At 35.8% G+C, this 18,963-nt stretch overlaps 1 protein-coding gene across 1 annotated transcript in view; it reads right to left on the bottom strand.

The window, feature by feature from the left end:
* Window positions 1-7,935: 7,935 nt before the first annotated feature.
* Window positions 7,936-18,963, bottom strand: part of CD226 (CD226 molecule) — a 103,161-nt gene continuing 92,133 nt past the window's right edge. The window contains exon 7 of the mRNA XM_005586480.5: window positions 7,936-16,031. Coding sequence (XP_005586537.3) covers window positions 15,906-16,031 — 126 coding nt within the window. The 3' untranslated portion in view covers window positions 7,936-15,905. The remainder of the gene's footprint in view (window positions 16,032-18,963) is intronic.

Here is an 18,963-nt window from a genome sequence, read left to right as displayed (position 1 = left end):
ATGCCCTTCAATGGGTAAGTCTGGCCAAATTCATGAACTGAAGAAAGCAATGAAAAATGTATGAGACCTTTCCATTGTATGCAGGCAATAGAAGTTTGAAAAATGTTCGGGAGTGCCAATGACGATGAAATCACCCATTCCTTGTCAATACGGAATGAAATGCAGCATATTCTGAATATGAATTTTCAGTGACACATTTTCATAATGAATTGGTGGTATGAACTTGAATTTTCTTTCCTTTTTGTCACTATTAAAATCATGGAGACTATATTTACTTGGGAAAGTGTCTTTAGAAATAATGTAAAGGTTTATATAAGTTTAGAGCTAACATCAAAGAAGGTGTTTAGTAAATATATGTCACAAGGCACAGCCCAGTAGCAATTATGCTATTTTCGTAATGTACAAAGAACATCAACTATTTTTACTTCCAGTTTAGTAAAAAAAATACATTTTTAGAAGATTTATCTAATTTTAGCATCCATATGGTGAGTTATTAAAATAAATGAGTAAGAGCTGGATAGAAGATCAAAACATTCATGGAAGTATGAATTACACTAATATGTAGGTATCTTTAGCATATTAGCCTGCTGATTTTGTCTGATCGCAAAAGCCAGTTAAGCACTACTTATTGAGTAATTGCTACCACCAAAATATGAGTGAAGGACAAGCAACATCTCCTGATCTTTGCTCTTGGCTCCTTTTAATTCCATTTGATATGCATCAGTGTCAGTGTGGAGCTGCGACAGCAAATGCGTATATGGCTTTCTGTAGGAGACATGAAAATGGATAGAAGTAGAGAATGCAAGAGAGACCATCCTCACTAGCTCCCGGAATTCCTTTCTGAAAGCTATGTCTGAACTTCTCTTTCCTTCTTCCTCCTCCTCCTCCTCCTCTTTCTCTTCCCCAGCAGCCACCCCACCCCACCCCACAAATAGGCTGCATTTTAATCACAAAAAACATTAGACACACAGTCTAACATAACTCCCAAAATTGTCTGTTATTTGAATTGTATAAATGTTTTAAAGCCTCTTTTATAAAAAAAAAGAAAGAAAATTTATTAGATACCAAAATCTAACATAACTCCAAATGTGTCTGTTGCTGTTTGAGTTCTATACATTTTTAAAACCTCATTTTTTAAAAATCCTCTATTTTTTCCTCTCGACACAAACTTGCATATAAGACAAATACACACTCATTGTTACTTTTTTTTTTTTTTTTTTTTTTTTTTTTTTGAGACGGAGTCTCCCAGGCTAGAGTGCAGGGGCATGATCTCGGCTTACTGCAATTTCCACCTTCCAGGTTCAAGCGATTCTCCTGCCTCAGCCTCCCAAGTAGCTAGGACTACAGGCGAGTGCCACCATGCCCAGCTAATATTTTTGTATTTTTAGTAGAGACGGGGTCTCACCATGTTGGCCAAGCTGGTCCCAAACTCCTGACCTCAAATGATCCGCCCACCTTGGCCTCCCAAAGTGCTGGGATTACAGGCATGAGCCACCCCTCCCGGCCTCATTGTTACTTTCTATTCATGTGCGAATTACAGAGATCGGTTCTAAATATTCAATACTCTCCGAATATTTGCAAACTTTGGTTATGAGGAAGCCAAAGGGGAAAAATGTTATTCCGAAATTCAATCTTAAAAGCATGAGTTGAATGTTCTAATTACTGGGAATTCAAAAGTGGGTGAAATTTGGTCTCTTCTGTAAGATTTGGCTCACCATCCGGAGAAGTGTATACCTCAAGCCATGAGGTAGGTATACTCAGTCTAATCTTGCTTAATGACTGTCCTTTGAGTACCATTTGACTTAAGAAATTCCTTTCTTGTTCCAATATCTATTAACAGTTATAGATAACCTGCTGTTTTTAGGTAACCTGCTGTTTTTGAGGCTTATGGTTTTTAACAAATCTAAGTACATTTCAAAGAGCCAAATATAGAGCTAGAAATTCATGCTCCCCCCAAAAAAAACAGATTATTAAAACCACTACTCAGAAATAACCCATTTTACTCACTGTAACTAGTCACTTCACTCTCATCAGAATAATCTAAAGAAAAATGTTACAAGAAATAGATTTAAAATGTTCTACTCAGCTCTCTTCTCCTCCCTCCCTCCTTCTCATTCCTCATATCAGACCCTTTTTCTCAATAGTGAAAAGGGATGGCATTCTAAATTCTAAAATGCATGGATCATCAAGAGATCTGACTAGGAAATGTAACTAAAATGGAATTGTTTTAAGTTTAGAATTTGTAAGTGGGATGAGTAGGCATTTAATGGGAGATAATGTTCATTGCATTTTTAAGACCATGCACGACTTAGACTGATTTGGGGTGACAATTGATATCTCAGGTAAAATCAATGTTACACGTAGTACAAAATGTTCTCTAAATTCATGAACAAAATGTAACTCCATCCTTCATGTGACATTTGTAGTGTCTAACTCTTTAATGAGATGTTAAACACATAGGTATCTAAGAGACACTATACTCCAAGAGATGTTACATTATGGTGTTTTACCTTGTAAACGATAACATTTTGATGGTATATTTAACCATGTGTTAAGCTTATGGATGGGGCTTGGGACATTATTTTTAATATATAAGAACACTATGATCTCTCATGTAGTTCAGATCATTACCATTGACTATTTAGTAAAAGAGATCGCATTTGACTTTTCTGTTTCTATCTAGACACAATATTCTTCCTGAAGCTTAAATGCCATGTGATTGTTACTGGTCAGTTGTTATTTAAGCTTTTTCTTAACCTGGGAAAGATAGTAACCTGTTTTGGGCAATAGTGGGTTTGTTTGTTCATTTGTTTATCTATACTAATAGAAAATATTCAACACTACTTCCACTAACATGTAGAGAGAAAAGGGGTTCAGCTTTAATAAATTATTAAATGATCTATTTATAAAAGCTTTTCACTATTTACATATGACCATATGGAGTGAACAAACTATGAGGCAAGTCTGTAGACTTAGGTCTTTATTTCACATTAAAATGACTCTCTCATACATTCTTAAAAAACATTCCACTAACAAATGTCGCATAAAAGGCCTCAGGACATATAGACCTTCTGCCCTCTGTTGTGTTCATCTGTCTTCCTGTTGTGTGTTTTTCTCAGAAGCCTAATATTTAAATATACAGACACAGAACCCTTGACAAACCATGGAGTCTTCTAATTCTCATTTACCTTTTGTGCAGCTAAACCTTAAAATGAATTAATATTGAACACATATGAGTGAAACACCACCCTGTGGCTCATATTTCATTTTATTTTAACAAAATTTCCCCCCAAAAAAAGCTTATAAATCTGGTGCTTTAGACTGAGCTCTGTGACAAGTGAGCACCCCCAGCAGTTCATCTTTAGTTTATTTCCAATCGCGCAGACTTGACATGTCATCTCCTTGTGGCTTGTGATACAAATTTTCCTTGTTACCTTTTGCCTCTGGACTTGAATATTTGTATAAGGCCTGATGTTGATCCAAGCATAAACAGGGAAACTCAGTATGATCTCCTACTCATCTTCAGATTGATGTCTATACTTTATTTCGTATTTATTTAAAAAATAAATATGTGCTTCATTTTCATTTAAGTATTTTGTCAGCTGGATCGTGATTTATAAAGATGAGCCAAAGAGCAACCTAGATGAGAGCAAGTCAGATGGAATGGAGTCCAGCAACAGGAACCCTCGTGCAGTATCAGAAAGTCAGGGCAAAGAGACAGGTCAGAAACCAAGATAAAACAAAATATATGTGTGAAAATGTTTATACATGGAGATTGACTTCTGCCTTCAGTGCCATCATGTTGAGAGCGTGGAAGATGTTGCTGCCATGCTTATAACAAGACAAAGCTGGAAAGCTGAAAATCAATGACTTTTCTTAGACCTATTAGAGAACCAAGGTCCAGAGCAAACTGCCATCCCCAAATCTGAAGATACAGATGCATCCAGAGAGATACGGCAACCAATAGCCATTTATCTGGAGTCAAAGCACTGGAGTCATAAACTAGTCATATGAGCCTTTATATGGTAAGTTGGGTGAATTCTGGCATCTGTTTGTGGACTAGTGTGAGCGAGAAACCCATGGGGGCTGTGCTCTTGAGGCACTCTACACATTCAAGGGCTTTTCCTGTAGGAAACTCCAAGGTTCTTATTATGAGGACCCAAGAGAAATCTCCTCATGGCTCTGGCAACAGATGGAGAGGCACATCCATTGTGAAATAAGCCATGAACCTTCTTGGTAACAAAGATGGAAAGGACTCTGCCAAACACAATTCCCAAACTTCCTCCCAGTGCCTGAAGTGTCCTTGTTCCACTTAAGGAAAGAGGGTAAATAACCAGTCAACAGGGGGCAGGCCTTCAAAGAAATACATTGGGAATGCTGCAGCCAGGAAAGGGAGTTGAGGATAAGCAAGCAACACCACTGGAGAAGCTCTGTGAATGTCCCAGACACAGACCCACTAAAAGACTGCGATTTCCCTGTAAGATTATAGAGCACTCTCCTTTCCCGCAGCTTAGCACTACACCAACAGGGCTCCAGTAGAATAACAGTGAATTGCAGAGGAAAGAGTTGCAAGACAGAAAGTCTCTCCAAAGAGGAGCACTTAGGGAAGCCTGAAGTCAAGAAGGGGAAAAACATATAAACAAACAAAACAAAGACACTAGAGGCATTTGAAGAAGTATAGCACCTACGGTTTTAACAGACTTTAAACACAGTCTAATAGCTAGTCAGATTAAGGTAAGTCTGCAAGCTAAAGACCTATTTACCTCAGTTCCTATTACATAACACACCAGATCTGGCTTGTAACAAAAAATTCAAAAAGAAAAATTCAAAGAACATCAAAAGGCAAGAAAAGTCATGGTCTGAAGAGATAAAGCAATTATTGGAACCAGATAGAGACATGACACACTTGTCAGAATTATCAGACATGGAATTTATCATTAATATGTTAAGAGCTCTCATGAAAAAAGTAGGCAACAGATGGATAATGTAAGAAGAAAGATGGAAACACTAAGAAGGAATAAAAAAGAAATGCAATAAAAACATAGTAACAGAAAGGAAGGATATCTTTGATGCAATTATCAGTTGACTTGGAACCCCTGAAGGAAGAATCAATGACTTTGAAGCTAGGTCAATAGAAACTTTTCAAACTAAAATTCAAAAAGTGGGAAAAACCCGGAACATTCAAGACTATGGAATAACTGGAGAAGAAGAAAGAATGGAGCAAAAGAATGTTAGAAGTAATAATCTGAGAACTTGCCAAAATTAGTGATAGACACCAACTCAGGTAGCTCAGATAACACTAAATAAAATAAATACCAAAAAAAAGAGGGGAAAAGGAGAGAAACCTAGGTTGACCAATGAAAGATATGCCAAGAGAGAAAATTAAATCATATAAAAACCCCAGTTAAAATCAGAGAACACAGAAAAAGAAGTGAGGATATAAAAGAAAGAACAAGTGCAAGAATAGAAAAGTTACAAACATAGTAGATAAAATCCAACTATGTCAATAATCACTTAAATTTGAATAATCTAAATGTACCAATTAGAAGTGGTGGATTTAAACACGCAAAAAAGATGAATGTTAGAAGTGATAGATATCACAATTACCCAATATGATCATTACACATTGTATGCAGGTATCAAAACATCACACGTATCCCCCAAATATATACAACTATTATATATCCATAACATTTATAAGTAAAAAAAGTAGTGAATTTACAAATGGATGTAACTATACATTGTCTATAAGAAAGGCACATTAAATATAAATGTTTAGATAATTTAAAAGGATAGAGAAAGATGTGAGATGCTAATGTTAATTTTTTAAAAAGCTGAAAGTGGTGTTAATTTCAGAAAAAGTAGACAGAACATGAAAGATTATCAAGAATAAAAGGGACATTACATGTGGTAAAGGGGTAAATTCTCCAAGAAAACCCAACTATTCTGAAAGTATTTGTACTAACAAGAGTATCAAGATACATGAGACACAAACTAACAAAACTACAAGTAGAAATAGAAAAATTCACTATTATACTTGCAGTCTTTAACAAGACTTGATCACTTGATCTATCAGTACGTGATAGATCAAGAAGAGGGAAAATCAGAAAGATACAGATGATCTGAACAGTGCTATCAATTTGATTTAATGGACATTTGTAGAATATTACACTCAACAACAGAATGAACATTCTTCTTAAGATCACATGAAACATTCTGCAAGACAGACCATATTCTGGGCCATAAAATACACCTGAAAAAATTTAAAAGAATAGAAATTATACAAAGAATGTTTTGAAAACATGATAAAATTAAGTTAGAAATCTGTAAGAGATGTTAGGTAGAAAAATCCCAAAATATATAGAGATTAAACCACACATTGTAAAAAAATCATGGCTCAAAGAAGAAATATCAAAAGAAATTTTAAAATATTTGGGACTAAATGAAAATAAAAATAGAGCTTACCAAGACTTGTGGAACAAAGTGAAATTTGTAGCATTAAGTGCCACTACTGGAAAAGAAAACAACATATAAAATCAATAATCTAGGCTTCCATCTTAAGAAACCAAAGAAGATGAACGTAAATCTAAAGCAAGCAGATGAAAGAAAATACAAATTAGAGCAGAAATCAAGGACATCAAAAACAAACAAAAACTAAAGAAAAACCAATGAAACCAAAAGCCAATTATTTGAAACAATAAAAAAAAAATCATAAGGTCAAGCAAGGCTAACCAAGTAAAATGAGAAAATATACAAATAGTTTTTGTCTCATGAATCTTCAAGCTCTTGTTAGTACATGTACTTTCAGAATCGTTAGGTTTTCTTGGAGAATTTCAGAAACGAAAAAGGGGTCCTCATTACTGATGCCATATGTGTCAAAGGGTAATAAGAGAATATTAGGAACAAATCTATGACAACAAATTTGATAACTTAGATGAAACGAACCAACTCCTTAAACAAAAACTACCAAAATTTATACAAGGAGAAATAGAAACATGGAATAGTCCTGTATCTATTAAAGAAATTGCATCTATAACAGATAACATTCCAAAAAATAGTATAATGCTACCAAACATTTTAGAAAGAAATAATACCAAATCTTCACGATGTCTTCCAGAAAACAGAAGGAACACTTCCTAACTCATTTTATGAAGTCAGCATTATCTAATATCAAAGCCAAATAAAAACATTTCAAAAACAACTACAGATAAATATCTTTTATAAACTGAGTTGAAAAAATCCTCAACAAAATATTAATAACATAAATTCAATACTGTGTAAAAATAATTATAGACCACGATTAAGCAGGATTTGGTATAGTTATACAAGCCTGGTTCAATGTTAAAAAAATCAATAATTCACCACATCAACAATGTAGAGAAGAAAAATATGCTTGTATTCATTGAGAGGCAGAAATGGCATTTGACAAAATCCAACATCAATTCATGACTTAAAAAAAAAAAAAAAAACCGCTTAGCAAACTAAAAATAGAGAGCTCTTCAACTTGATGTTCAAGAACATCTACAAAACACCCACAGCTAACATCGTACTTAACAGGGAAAAACTGGGTGCTTCTCCTGCAGAAACAACACAGGAATGCACTATCTTGTCACTTCTATTCCTGGAAGTCCAAGCTACTACAATAAGACAAGGAAAAGAAATAAAAGGTATAAAGATTGGGAAAAAAAAAAAGAAGTATCTTTATTCACAGAAGATATGATTATCTATGTGAAAACTCCAAAGGATCTATCCAAAAAAGTTCTAAACTAGCGAGTAGAGCATAGTAACAGACATAAAGCATCCAGATCCTGTGTGTGTGTGGTTGAATGTATACCGAAGTTCCTCACTGGTTTTGGTGCTCTGGTAAATGGCATCATTGCTTTTTAAATTTCAAATTTAAATTGCTCATTCCTGGCATATAGAACACCAATTGACTTTTCTTTTCCTTTTTGTAAACACACTGACCTTGCATCTTGTTACTTGCATGTGAAAGGGAAGTTTCTAAGAGGGCTCTGCGAAGCTGTTGCCACTGGACAGCTACTACCTCTGTGGTTCTGCAACCAACGTACAGCAGTGGCTAAGACTATAGCTGCCCTGTCAGTCAGAAAGATCCAGACATGCAGTAGAGAAAGGACAAGCTGGGATATGCCAGGCCCTCTCCATCTGCCCATCACCATATCGACTAAAATAACCTACAAAGAGTAATTTCTAATGTTTCACATCCATCTTCCATATCTCATGCAAATTCCATTGTAGCCAGTTCTAACTCAGAACCATAAAGAAAAAGAGATTCTGAGAATTACAATTCCTATCTTAAACTGCCATAGAACAATTTGGCACACAGTTTCTCCTCATCCAGTTTTCCTCAATTGTCGATCAGGATAATAACATTTATCTTGCCACCATCTTGGAATTGTTGTTTAAAAAAAATGAAAGCATATAAGAAATTGCCTTAAAAATCATAGCACATAGTAAAACATTTTTGTCAATAGCTCAACTTTATAAAAGATAGCTACTCAAGGCCGGGCGCGGTGTCTCGTGCCTGCAATCCCAGCACTTTGGGACGCCGAGGCGGGTGAATCACGAGGTCAGGAGATCAAGACCATCCTGGCCAACATGGTGAAACCTTGTCTCTACCAAAAATACAAAAATTAGCCGGGCATGGTGGCAGATGCCTGTAGTCCCAATTACTCGGGAGGCTGAGGCAGGAGAATTGGTTGAACCCGGGAGGCAGAAGCTGCAGTGAGCCAAGATCACGCCACTGCACCCCAGCCTGGGCAACAGAGCGAGACTCCGTCTCAAAATAAATAAATCAATAAATATTTTAAAAGAAAAATAAAAGATAGCTATTCATTAGCCATTGAAAGAATTATCAAATAGACATGCAAAATTACACAAAGTTTAGAAGGGTAATCTATATCTCTAGAAGCTACTGAGCCATTACATTTCATTGTACATTTTTATGTGAGCTAAAAAGAAATTGAAATTTACTTCTGAGGGCCACTATGTGATAAAAATAAAGTGTGGGATAAATCAGCTCAACTGAAGCCACATCCAAAGCTGTTACTCAGAAAACTTAGTACCACCGAGAATATATTGGAGAGCTCAAAGTCTTACTCATGCAGCTGATCAAGGAATAATGGTCTTAGTCACTGTAAGTACTTTTGGATACCTGGCATAAAGGATGTAATGAATATATTATTGAATAAGGATATATCTTAAGAATGCATTTTATAAAAATATAAAATCAGCTGACATTATGTAAATTTTGAAGAATGAAGAAAGTAAGTTAATCATAGCTTCTTCTCAAGTTTTATTTTTATGTCTTACAAATTTGGCTTGGCAATACAACACAAGACTTCCTTTTCAGGAATTTGGAGAACTCATGCTTGGTATTTTAAACTCATGAGAACTTAGTCTAGAAAGGGCCTCCACTTATTTGACCACAGGTAGAAGATTGACTCTGCTTTCTTCCTGTAATTATATTGGTTTCCATAGGTCAAATGATACACGGTATAATTTTGTGACATTTTGATTAGCAGATTTCCATTTAAAAATGGACAAAAAGCAACTTCTTACTTGAAATTTTGGAGGTAGTATGTTACCAAAAAATTTGATAGTTTTTGTAAAGGTATACCTGTGTCTACACATAAGTTGCAGGTTTAAAAATCAATAGATTTGAATAAAGTCTAGAAAAATATGCGACGTATACATGCGGATGATTAGTAAACCCTAATATCCAAATGCAATGTCAATAGTGTTATTAAAAATGAACTATTGGCCATTATTGTAATACTGCCAATTGAGAATATTGATATAGATACTGTTTTTGTTTTTTCACCATTTTAAAAGAACCTCGGATATGTTTAGATACATCTGGAATAAACTCAGGTATTAGATAGGGCCTTGAAACATTTACAAAAGGGTACATTAAACCCTGCCTTTAAGAAAACTATCATCTGGTCAAGTAGGGACATTTGTCGGTTCAAGTTCTTCAGCGAGCTTGGAGGGAATGTCAGAGCGTTCTGTTTGGAAAGTAAGTTGAACCCAACCTGCCACTATGGAAGCTGAAGGGGGAGATAACAGCTGCTGCCTCCCAGATATAGTTAAGAGACCCCGATTTTGGAACAAGTGAATAAAAATGGGGGCTCAGGACTGATCCGGGCATGGGGGAGTGATGCTGCTCAGGTTCGCTGCAGCCTGTTCTAGGGAACGTATTGAAGCCCAAATTGTTAGTTGTGCTTCCTGCCTCGTTTCCCACTGGAGTTGACACACGTTCTATTTTGCAAGCCTACTCCATCGGGTGTCCTGGGAATTCTATGAGCCACCCCTATCTTCAAATACTTTTTTTTTTCTTTGAGACGGAGTCTCGCTCTATCGCCCAGGCTGGAGTGCAGTGGCGCGATCTCAGCTCACTGCAACCTCCGCCTCCCGGGTTCCCGCCATTCTCCTGCCTGAGCCTCCTGAGTAGCTGGGACTACAGGCGCCCGCCACCTCGCCCGGCTAATTTTTCTATGTTTAGTAAGACAGGGTTTCACCATATTGGCCAAGCTGGTCTCGAACTACTGACCTCGTACTTTTTCTTTTCCTTCAACAGTATCTGTTTTCATGCTTACAATCAGACCCCAACTTTTACAGACACAAAAACAAACATAATAGACTTATTATTCCCTTGTTATGGGCACTTGTTAAACGTTTACAATGTGGAAATGCATGTCCTTTTGTTCTGGAAAATTTTCTAGAGTGGATTCTAGGTTTCATATATTCCTCCCTCTTCTTTTTCTGGATGAAGGGAGACACCAGCATGGCAATTGTGTGACTCTCCTTATAGCTCCAAGTCAAGCTTCTAATGGAGTCTTTCTCAGGAAGTTGAAATTGCTAGAATTCCTGCTGCATCACAGAGGAGTTCCAGATCCATTTATGGTAAATACAGAAAAAGTAAGTCCCCAAAATGACAATTGTTAGCTCTAGTGGAAAAAAAGTTATGTAGGAGGGAAAGCAAAATCATTTTTACCATGTGGTTTAAGAGTGCTGGCAAGGTCATAAGAAATAAACAGCAAATATTGATATAATATTTTAATACAAGTATTTCTGAAGGAGACATGAGAAGAGTATTCTATGTTGGTGAGTTTGGGGAGAGGAAGACATAAATGAATAATGAATGTCTAAAATTGAAAAAATGTATTAGTGTCATAAGCATGCTATTCAGAAAAGTGAAAAATAAAATAATGAGTGAGAAGTAGTAAAATCTGTTGTCTCAAGGTAACGAAAATGAGGAAGGGCGAGGGACTACTATGTTTTGGGGAAGAAAAAAAAAACTGTACAGCCCTTTGACCCTTTTCACTACATGCACTTATAAAATACAAAGAACAAGGCCAGGCGCGGTGGCTCACGCCTGTAATCCCAGCACTTTGGGAGGCTGAGATGGGCAGATCACCTGAGGTCCGGCGTTCAAGACCAGCCTGACCAACATGGAGAAACCCCGTCTCTACTAAAAATAGAAAATAAGCCAGGCGTGGTGGCGCATGCCTGTAATCCCAGCTACTCAGGAAGCTGAGGCGGGAGAATCGCTTGAATCCGGGAGGCGGAGGTTGTGGTGAGCCGTGATCGCGCCATTGCACTCCAGTCTGGGCAACAAAAGCGAAACTCCGTCTCAAAATAACAATAATAATAATAACAAAAGGAATATTGCATTGAGATAAAAGTTACAATGCATCATTGATTTGAATTTTTTCTGCATGTAATTCATCACGTTAATTTTATTCTGTGGAAAATTTTCCCTGCTATTTCTTGATGGCAAATGAAGCTAGTGATCGTGAAACACTGTGTTTTATTCATTCAAAACAACAGAATACAGTACATCTAGGAAAATATTTCTATACATTACAAGAACCAAAAATTCAAAGGTACACACTAACACTGGAAAAAGTGTTCTAGACAGGTTCACCATATAACTTATTCTAACAAGGATATTAGGAAATAAACCAGAATTATCCCAGACATTTATCACCCATACTTCCAAATAGACCTTTTCTTACAACATCTTACAGCATAGTTAGTGCTTTGAATCTGGAAAAATATATGTAAACCGACCTTGAGGATTTATAAAATTTCCTTAGAAAGCATTGCAGTTAATTCTAGAAGCTGTTTTTCTAACTGTTGAATCACTAGAAATAGAGAAGCTTTTTAAAAAAATAAACTTGTTTTACTTGTTTTTAGTTTTCAGATAAATGTTTTAAGAGCCCAGAGTCTTGGCTGGAAGAATGCTAATGGACAGATCAGTGAAAAAATACACTAACTTATACAGAAGTCTGAAGGCGAAGGTCAATGCTTTCTAAAGGTTACATTTTAATAGTAGCTAAACTAATGGTGGCATGTTTATGTTGTCTTATTTTTTTTTAAGATATTTTCTTATCACTGTTGTGAAAAGAAACCTCTTTGTACTCACAATTTAGCATCTCCACTTGCACTTTATAAGCATCTTTATAATATCGTCAATCTTGCTGAAACTTCATATAAGCAGTACAAAATACAGTGTATCATTATAAATCCAGGAGAAGCAATTTGGTCACAGTGATCGCTAATTACAATGCGGACTCTCCCAATTTAGAAAATTACTGTCATACAACTGTAATTTTTACTTAATGCCATTCTATATAAACCAATATAACTTAGATGCTCACAATAAAAGAATGCCTACTAAAAGTATTTTTATTTGTCTTTTAAATTGATAACCTATGTATTTTAAGTTTATATATATAGTACATTAGTAATAAACTAAATTACTTAAAACATAAATTTGAGTTTTTACTAATTAAAAATTATATCCTCAGCTACCTGCCTCCCATTTTAAGCATGATCAGGGGTAAATGAAATTTCTATTTTATTTTCGCAACATATTCTACATAAAGTTTTTAAAATAAAGTTTGAAGGTATCTCTTATAATAATATAGTCAATTCATAGTTATCATAGTTCAATAAGATCTGTTCTTTCCCTGACAAAACTGTGTACTCCACAATGACATTTAACAAATCTACCTACCTTATTATCACAAAGTAATTTCCTTTAATTGGTTACTTTAATGTAAATGTTAATGGCATTCGAAGGAAGCATAGATTCTTATTTAACGTTGCATTATCCATCAATATAAATTATATACATGTGTATACATATATAAAAGTTAAGAAGCATTTGGCTTCCAAAGCAGCAACTTGTAAAAAATATCTGTATTTATAACATAATTTACTGGAATTCCGATCTTTTATTCTGTGGATCTGTTTTGATCTGATTTCTTAGTAACAATCAGAATCATAGGTGCAAAACAGTAGAGGCAGAGAAACAGATACTAGGGAGAGTTCCAAAACTATCACGAATTAGGGATGATGTTAGAAAGATTACAATGAAAGTGCTTTGGTAAGTAAAGATGTCCAGGAAAAGAAATGAATGAATGGAATTTCACAAGCATTAACCCTGAGGGTATAACAGGAGCATCAGAGGAGGTCAGAAAATTTTTGGGAGAACTTAGGATGGCTCCAAATTCCTGAAAAAAATCCTACACTCTGTAGAGGAAGAATATATAGAGAAGAAATGACAGAGTAAATAGTTCTCATCAATATTTTGAATGAGAGACCAAAAACACGAAAACACGCAAGGAAAATGAGACAAGTTCCAAATGTTCTGGAGGCTTTGCAACACTTCAGTGGCTTGCTACAAACGTCTTCCATGAAGTTTCCAGTAAAAACCACCATGACAATGGTATCTGACTGTACTCTCCCTGCCACACCCGGTCATTATTTTCTCTCTTAAAATTGGATTTATATTTCCCCATACTACAATTGTAAAAATGTTTTCCTGATCACATACACTAATCATTGAGAATTTGGTTATTGGAGTTTTCCACAAAGTAATATTTTGATTGTCTTCACCATTCAGAAAAGCAATTATTTACCTTTTAATTGATGCTAAGCTTGCTTCACCATGCAAACCAATAAATTCTCTCATGGAATCTCTGACTGATCTGATAGTAGAGGGTTTTCTTGTAAACTACCTCTCAAGTTTGTTACACTAATATATTTGTGGAAATATTTCATGAATCCAGGTATGAAAAGATATTTATGCAAACATAAGAAAAATGAGAGTTAACTCTTCTTGCATTTACTTAAGTACAACTAGGAAATGGTCATTTTAATTTTTTCACTCCTGAAAAGGGTTTTAAAAAACCTCACAAATTTTATAATTCACAGAAATGTGAGCACTTACCATTTCTGTAATTCACAAAATAATTGCACTATTTGGCATACATGGTGTTTAAGGCTAAAATCATAAAATACTAATTAGCTTAAAAGTGTAAATTACATCTTAGAATCTGTCTAAGCAACAGGAGAATTTGGATTTGCTTCATTTAAGATTATCATGAAGTCCACAACTTTGATATTTAAATACAGTCTTCAAAATGAATCTTCTCTAGATGGTGGTCTTTAGAAATCTTTAGAGACAAATAACAAATCTTTTAGACATGAATGATCACTATATTTAATAATGACCATTGTCCTTTCAAGGTAACCATGACAGTTTTATTCAGTTTGGCAAATGCTTTTCATTGTTTGCCTACGTCTAGAAGTTCAAACAATATCAGGTATGGCCTCTAATTGCTTTGACTGTTGGTGAAGTAATTAGGGCTGTCTTTGTCCAAATCGTGAAGCAGAAGTTTCCCTTTGTATTTTTCTGTGGTTTGATTCCTTTCTCCTGTTGCCTGTACCCTCCCAGTTTCTTTTTTCCCTCTCAAATTTCTACCCTACCATCCTATGCCACCACTTCCAGCTGTCACTTTTAGTGGTATATTCAAGTTTCACATAATCATTAAAAAATAATAACTAGGTGCCTGACCCTTTTGAGATAATTTACATATTAAAAATAATTCTCAAAAGTAGAAAAGAAAAACAATGTCCAAAACATTAAGTTATTTATTATTGGACTATCTACTACATTTACTCCTAAGGCTAGACCTGGGATGGCGGCAAGAATTCTATAGAGAATGAGAGATAAATATGAGAATAGCAAGGGATTGCCCTCTCATATTTATCTTCCTCTTGATTATTCATTTCTTCTATTGCCAGGTACTCTTCTGGACTATGCTGATAGTGCGGATTCTAGAAGTATGGAGAGAGATACCCCATTTCTAGAATCCATCCCATATTTCACTTTTTAGTTAACCAAGAATGTCTTGGTTAGTCACTGCAGTCAATATTTGTTGGTAAACTCCCCAGCTTTGAGACCCCCGTTCCCTCTTCTAACCATGCTCTGAATTGCCTGGTATTGTGCTTTGACCCTGCTCTCAGCTCTAGAAGTGAGCCCTTAGTTTTCTTAAGCCATTCCATCCTTTCTGATCATGATGCCTATTTAACAATGAAAAAGTAACCAAATGTGTTGGTTCTATTAGAGAAGCAAACTCTCTACCGGACAGAAACAAGGATGTATGAATTGCCAAGAGTTGGCAGCCATCTTGCCAACACAAGAGGAAAACCTGCATGAGAGTGAGGCCAAGACCAGGGAAATGGATCCAACACTGTGGAAAGGGATTCAGAAGCCAGTTTATGCCCATACTTAATTCTAGACACATTTAAGCACTGGTAAATAGTCCTTGCCCAAAGCTTAATCTCCCCTGGATCATTCTGTTACGTGATTCAGTAAGGTTTTTTTTGTATATAAACAAGTTGGAGTCAGGTTTTCTGAAACAGTTCCATGAAAAATGTTTTTTAGGTAATGAAGTATGTTTCCTACCAAATGAACTCAATTGAGACAACTAGTATCTAAGGTAAACCATGGGTAGTGGAAAATAATTGCATAACAATCCATGCATGAGTACATAAGAGTCATTATTAATGCACTCATGTCAAGAATAAGCTTAAACTCTAGTCTTTGGTCTACGAGAGAAGGTTGGATAGTTGACATAAATATCCTCTCTTGTATCATCCATGGATTGATTGGTAGGTTGATTGGCAGAGATGGGACTTCTATAGTTCTTGGGTGCCTAGAAAGACAAACATCAGACAAAGTCAATAATTCCCTGCATTTCAACAACTAATGAAGACATTCAAAACATACCTCTCAGAAATGCAGGCATGATATGGGACAAATTTCCATTATAATTAATTTGATAAAACATTCTTCTCACTGTATTGAACTTCTGTTAGAAATCACATTCTTGACTGAGATGCAACAGAAACCTAGTCTAGATTAATACTTGCTGTATTGTGCTATGAATTACCTGTTTCAATGTAGAACTCCCTCTCCCAATGTTAAGCTATTTTGATAAGAACAATTATTATCAGTTTTATATGGAAATTCTAACACAGTGTCTGAACTTTAAAAAATAAGCAACTTAACATATAAAAAGTTAACAACAAACTGACATTCACTTTCAAGATGATATTGTATAATCATTAATCTTCTCTACCATAATCAAGTCACTTTGACCACATATGTATGTATGTATGTAACAGAAAATATGCAGGTGTGAAAAAAGACAAATTGAGAGACAAAAGAGACTAGAGAAAGGTCTTTTGATGAGTAATTTAAAAATTTAGATTGACCTTAGTGTTGTTGGTTAGTTGGTTGTTTTTTTTCTGAGTCAGAGTCTCGCTCTGTTGCCCAAGCTAGAGTGCAGCGGCACACTTTCGGCTCACTGCAACCTCCACCTCCCAGGTTCAAACAATTCTCCTGCCTCAGCCTCCCGAGTAGCTGGGATTATAGGCATGCAGCATCATACCTAGCTAATTTTTGTATTTTTAATAGAGATAGAGTTTTGCCATGTTGGCCAGGGTAGTCTCGAACTCCTGACCTCATACGATCTGCCCGCCCCAGCCTCCCAAAGTGCTGGGATTACAAGCATGAGGCACCATGCCCAGCCAGATCTTAGTGTTTTTAAGAGGAAAACAAAATGAAAATTCAAGTGCCATGATTACTTGCACAGATTGTCCTTTAAAAAAGAGAATGAAGAGTTTTAATGTCTTTTTTGACAGTCCAACCTATTAACTCTTTAATAATCCTTCAAATGTTATTCTACAAAACCCTGAAAAAGTTGGATACCTAATACAGACAGTTGCAAAGCTCCTTTTCATTCCCCAAATTCACAACAATAAATGTGACTGGATTGGCATGAGTAGACAGAGTGCAAAGGATGAAGAAGGGAATCCCAAAATTGTATATGACAGACCACAAATTTATTGCTTGTTGAAGTGGCTGATGAAACAAAGCAAGGTTTCTTGATTCTACAGTTGGCATCAAGAAGCAATCCATGTTTTTGCCAACAAACAAAAATATTTTTGTGAAAGTAACTACTTAATTAAAAAAAAAAAGTTAAACTGATAAATTATGAAGGCGTCTGATGAACACATGTTGGACTGTCAGAACCTTTTTAGTACTTGGCTTTTGGCTATCCAGAATTCAATTGCAAATAATTAAAATGAAAAAGAAATGTATATACTTTTGGATAGGATTTGGGAAAATTTTTGTCTTAGTTTGGGCTGCTGTAACAAAATACCATAGACTGGGTTGCTTAAACCACAAACACTTACTCCTCACAGTTCTGGAGGCTGGGAAGTCCAAGATTAAGAAAATATCTTCCTAACTTGAGGGAAAAAAAAAAAAGAGAGAGTCTGGTGAGGGCCTGAGGGCCTGTTTCTTGGTTTGCAGACAACTGTCTTCTCAGTATCCTCACATTGCAAAGAACAGAAAGAGGAAGCAAGCGCTTCTGTCCTTAAAAAGGCACTAATCCCATTCGTGAAGATTCCACTCCAATGATCTAATCACATCCCAAAGTCTCCATCTCCTAATATCATCACATTGGGGGTTAGGATTTCAGAATTTTGGCAAGACACAAATGTTCAATCCATAGCAAGTTTTTTTGTGAAATTTCATAAACAGGATGCTATGTGTTAAAGAAAGAGATTTGAAGTATAGTGGGGATAATGATCATGAAAATACATATTCCTCTTATCTGCAAACCCAGAAGGAAGTTTCTAGTCTTTTAGTTAAACGAGGGGCAGAAGCAAGGCAGAATAAGGAAGAAACTTTCACAGCTCATCAAGCTCCTGCAGCCCGTAAGAAAATAGTTATTTGGCTGTATAACGTAAGTATATACTAATTAATAACTTAACTCCGAAGATAATAATAATGAATATCATTATGCTCTTCTATATGCTTGCTATATTTCTGGTTCTTTCATGCAATTTAACCATCACAATAACCTTATGACATAAAAATACTATGTCCTCTCCTGGGTTGGATAGTGTCCCCCGCAAATTCATGTCCTCCTCAGAACCTCATAATGTGACCTCATTTGAAAATAGGATCCTTGTAATTAGCTAAGCTCAAACAACACTGTGCTGGAGAAGGGTGGGCCTTTAAGTCCAAGATGACTGGGGTCTTCATAAGAAACGAAGGAAGGCAGACACAAACACACAGGTGAGAACAGTGATGAGAGGGGCAGAGATTGGAGCAATTTGTCTACCAGCCAAGGATCGACAGCTCCACTAGAAGCTGGACAGAAGCATGGGATGGATTCTCATCCCACGAAGAAACCAGTCCTTCTGACACTGCTTTTCGTACTTCAACCCTCCAGAATAATGGAAGAATAGATTTCTTCCATAATGTTTTAAGCCACTCAGTTTTGGTAATTTGTCATAGCAGCCCTAGAAAAGGAACAGAGATTTAGGGAAGGCATAGTGCTGATTGTTATTACGCCAGGGTAATTGCTTCTTTATTTATATTCATATAAAAAACTTAGTTTCAAAGGGTATTAAAAATAGAATAGTTCAGAAAATAACTTTCTCCAAATAGCTGATATTTAAATTACAGGCAACTGCACGATCAGGTTACTGAAAGGACAATAAAATATAAGATTGCTAACTGCAAAGAAACTGACTTTGCATTTGTATATTACAAAAGAAAAAATGACAGTT

Source organism: Macaca fascicularis, chromosome 18 (assembly GCF_037993035.2).
Source record: "Macaca fascicularis isolate 582-1 chromosome 18, T2T-MFA8v1.1".
Taxonomy (NCBI): Eukaryota; Metazoa; Chordata; class Mammalia; order Primates; family Cercopithecidae; genus Macaca; species Macaca fascicularis.
This window is presented reverse-complemented; position numbering and strand designations above follow the sequence as displayed.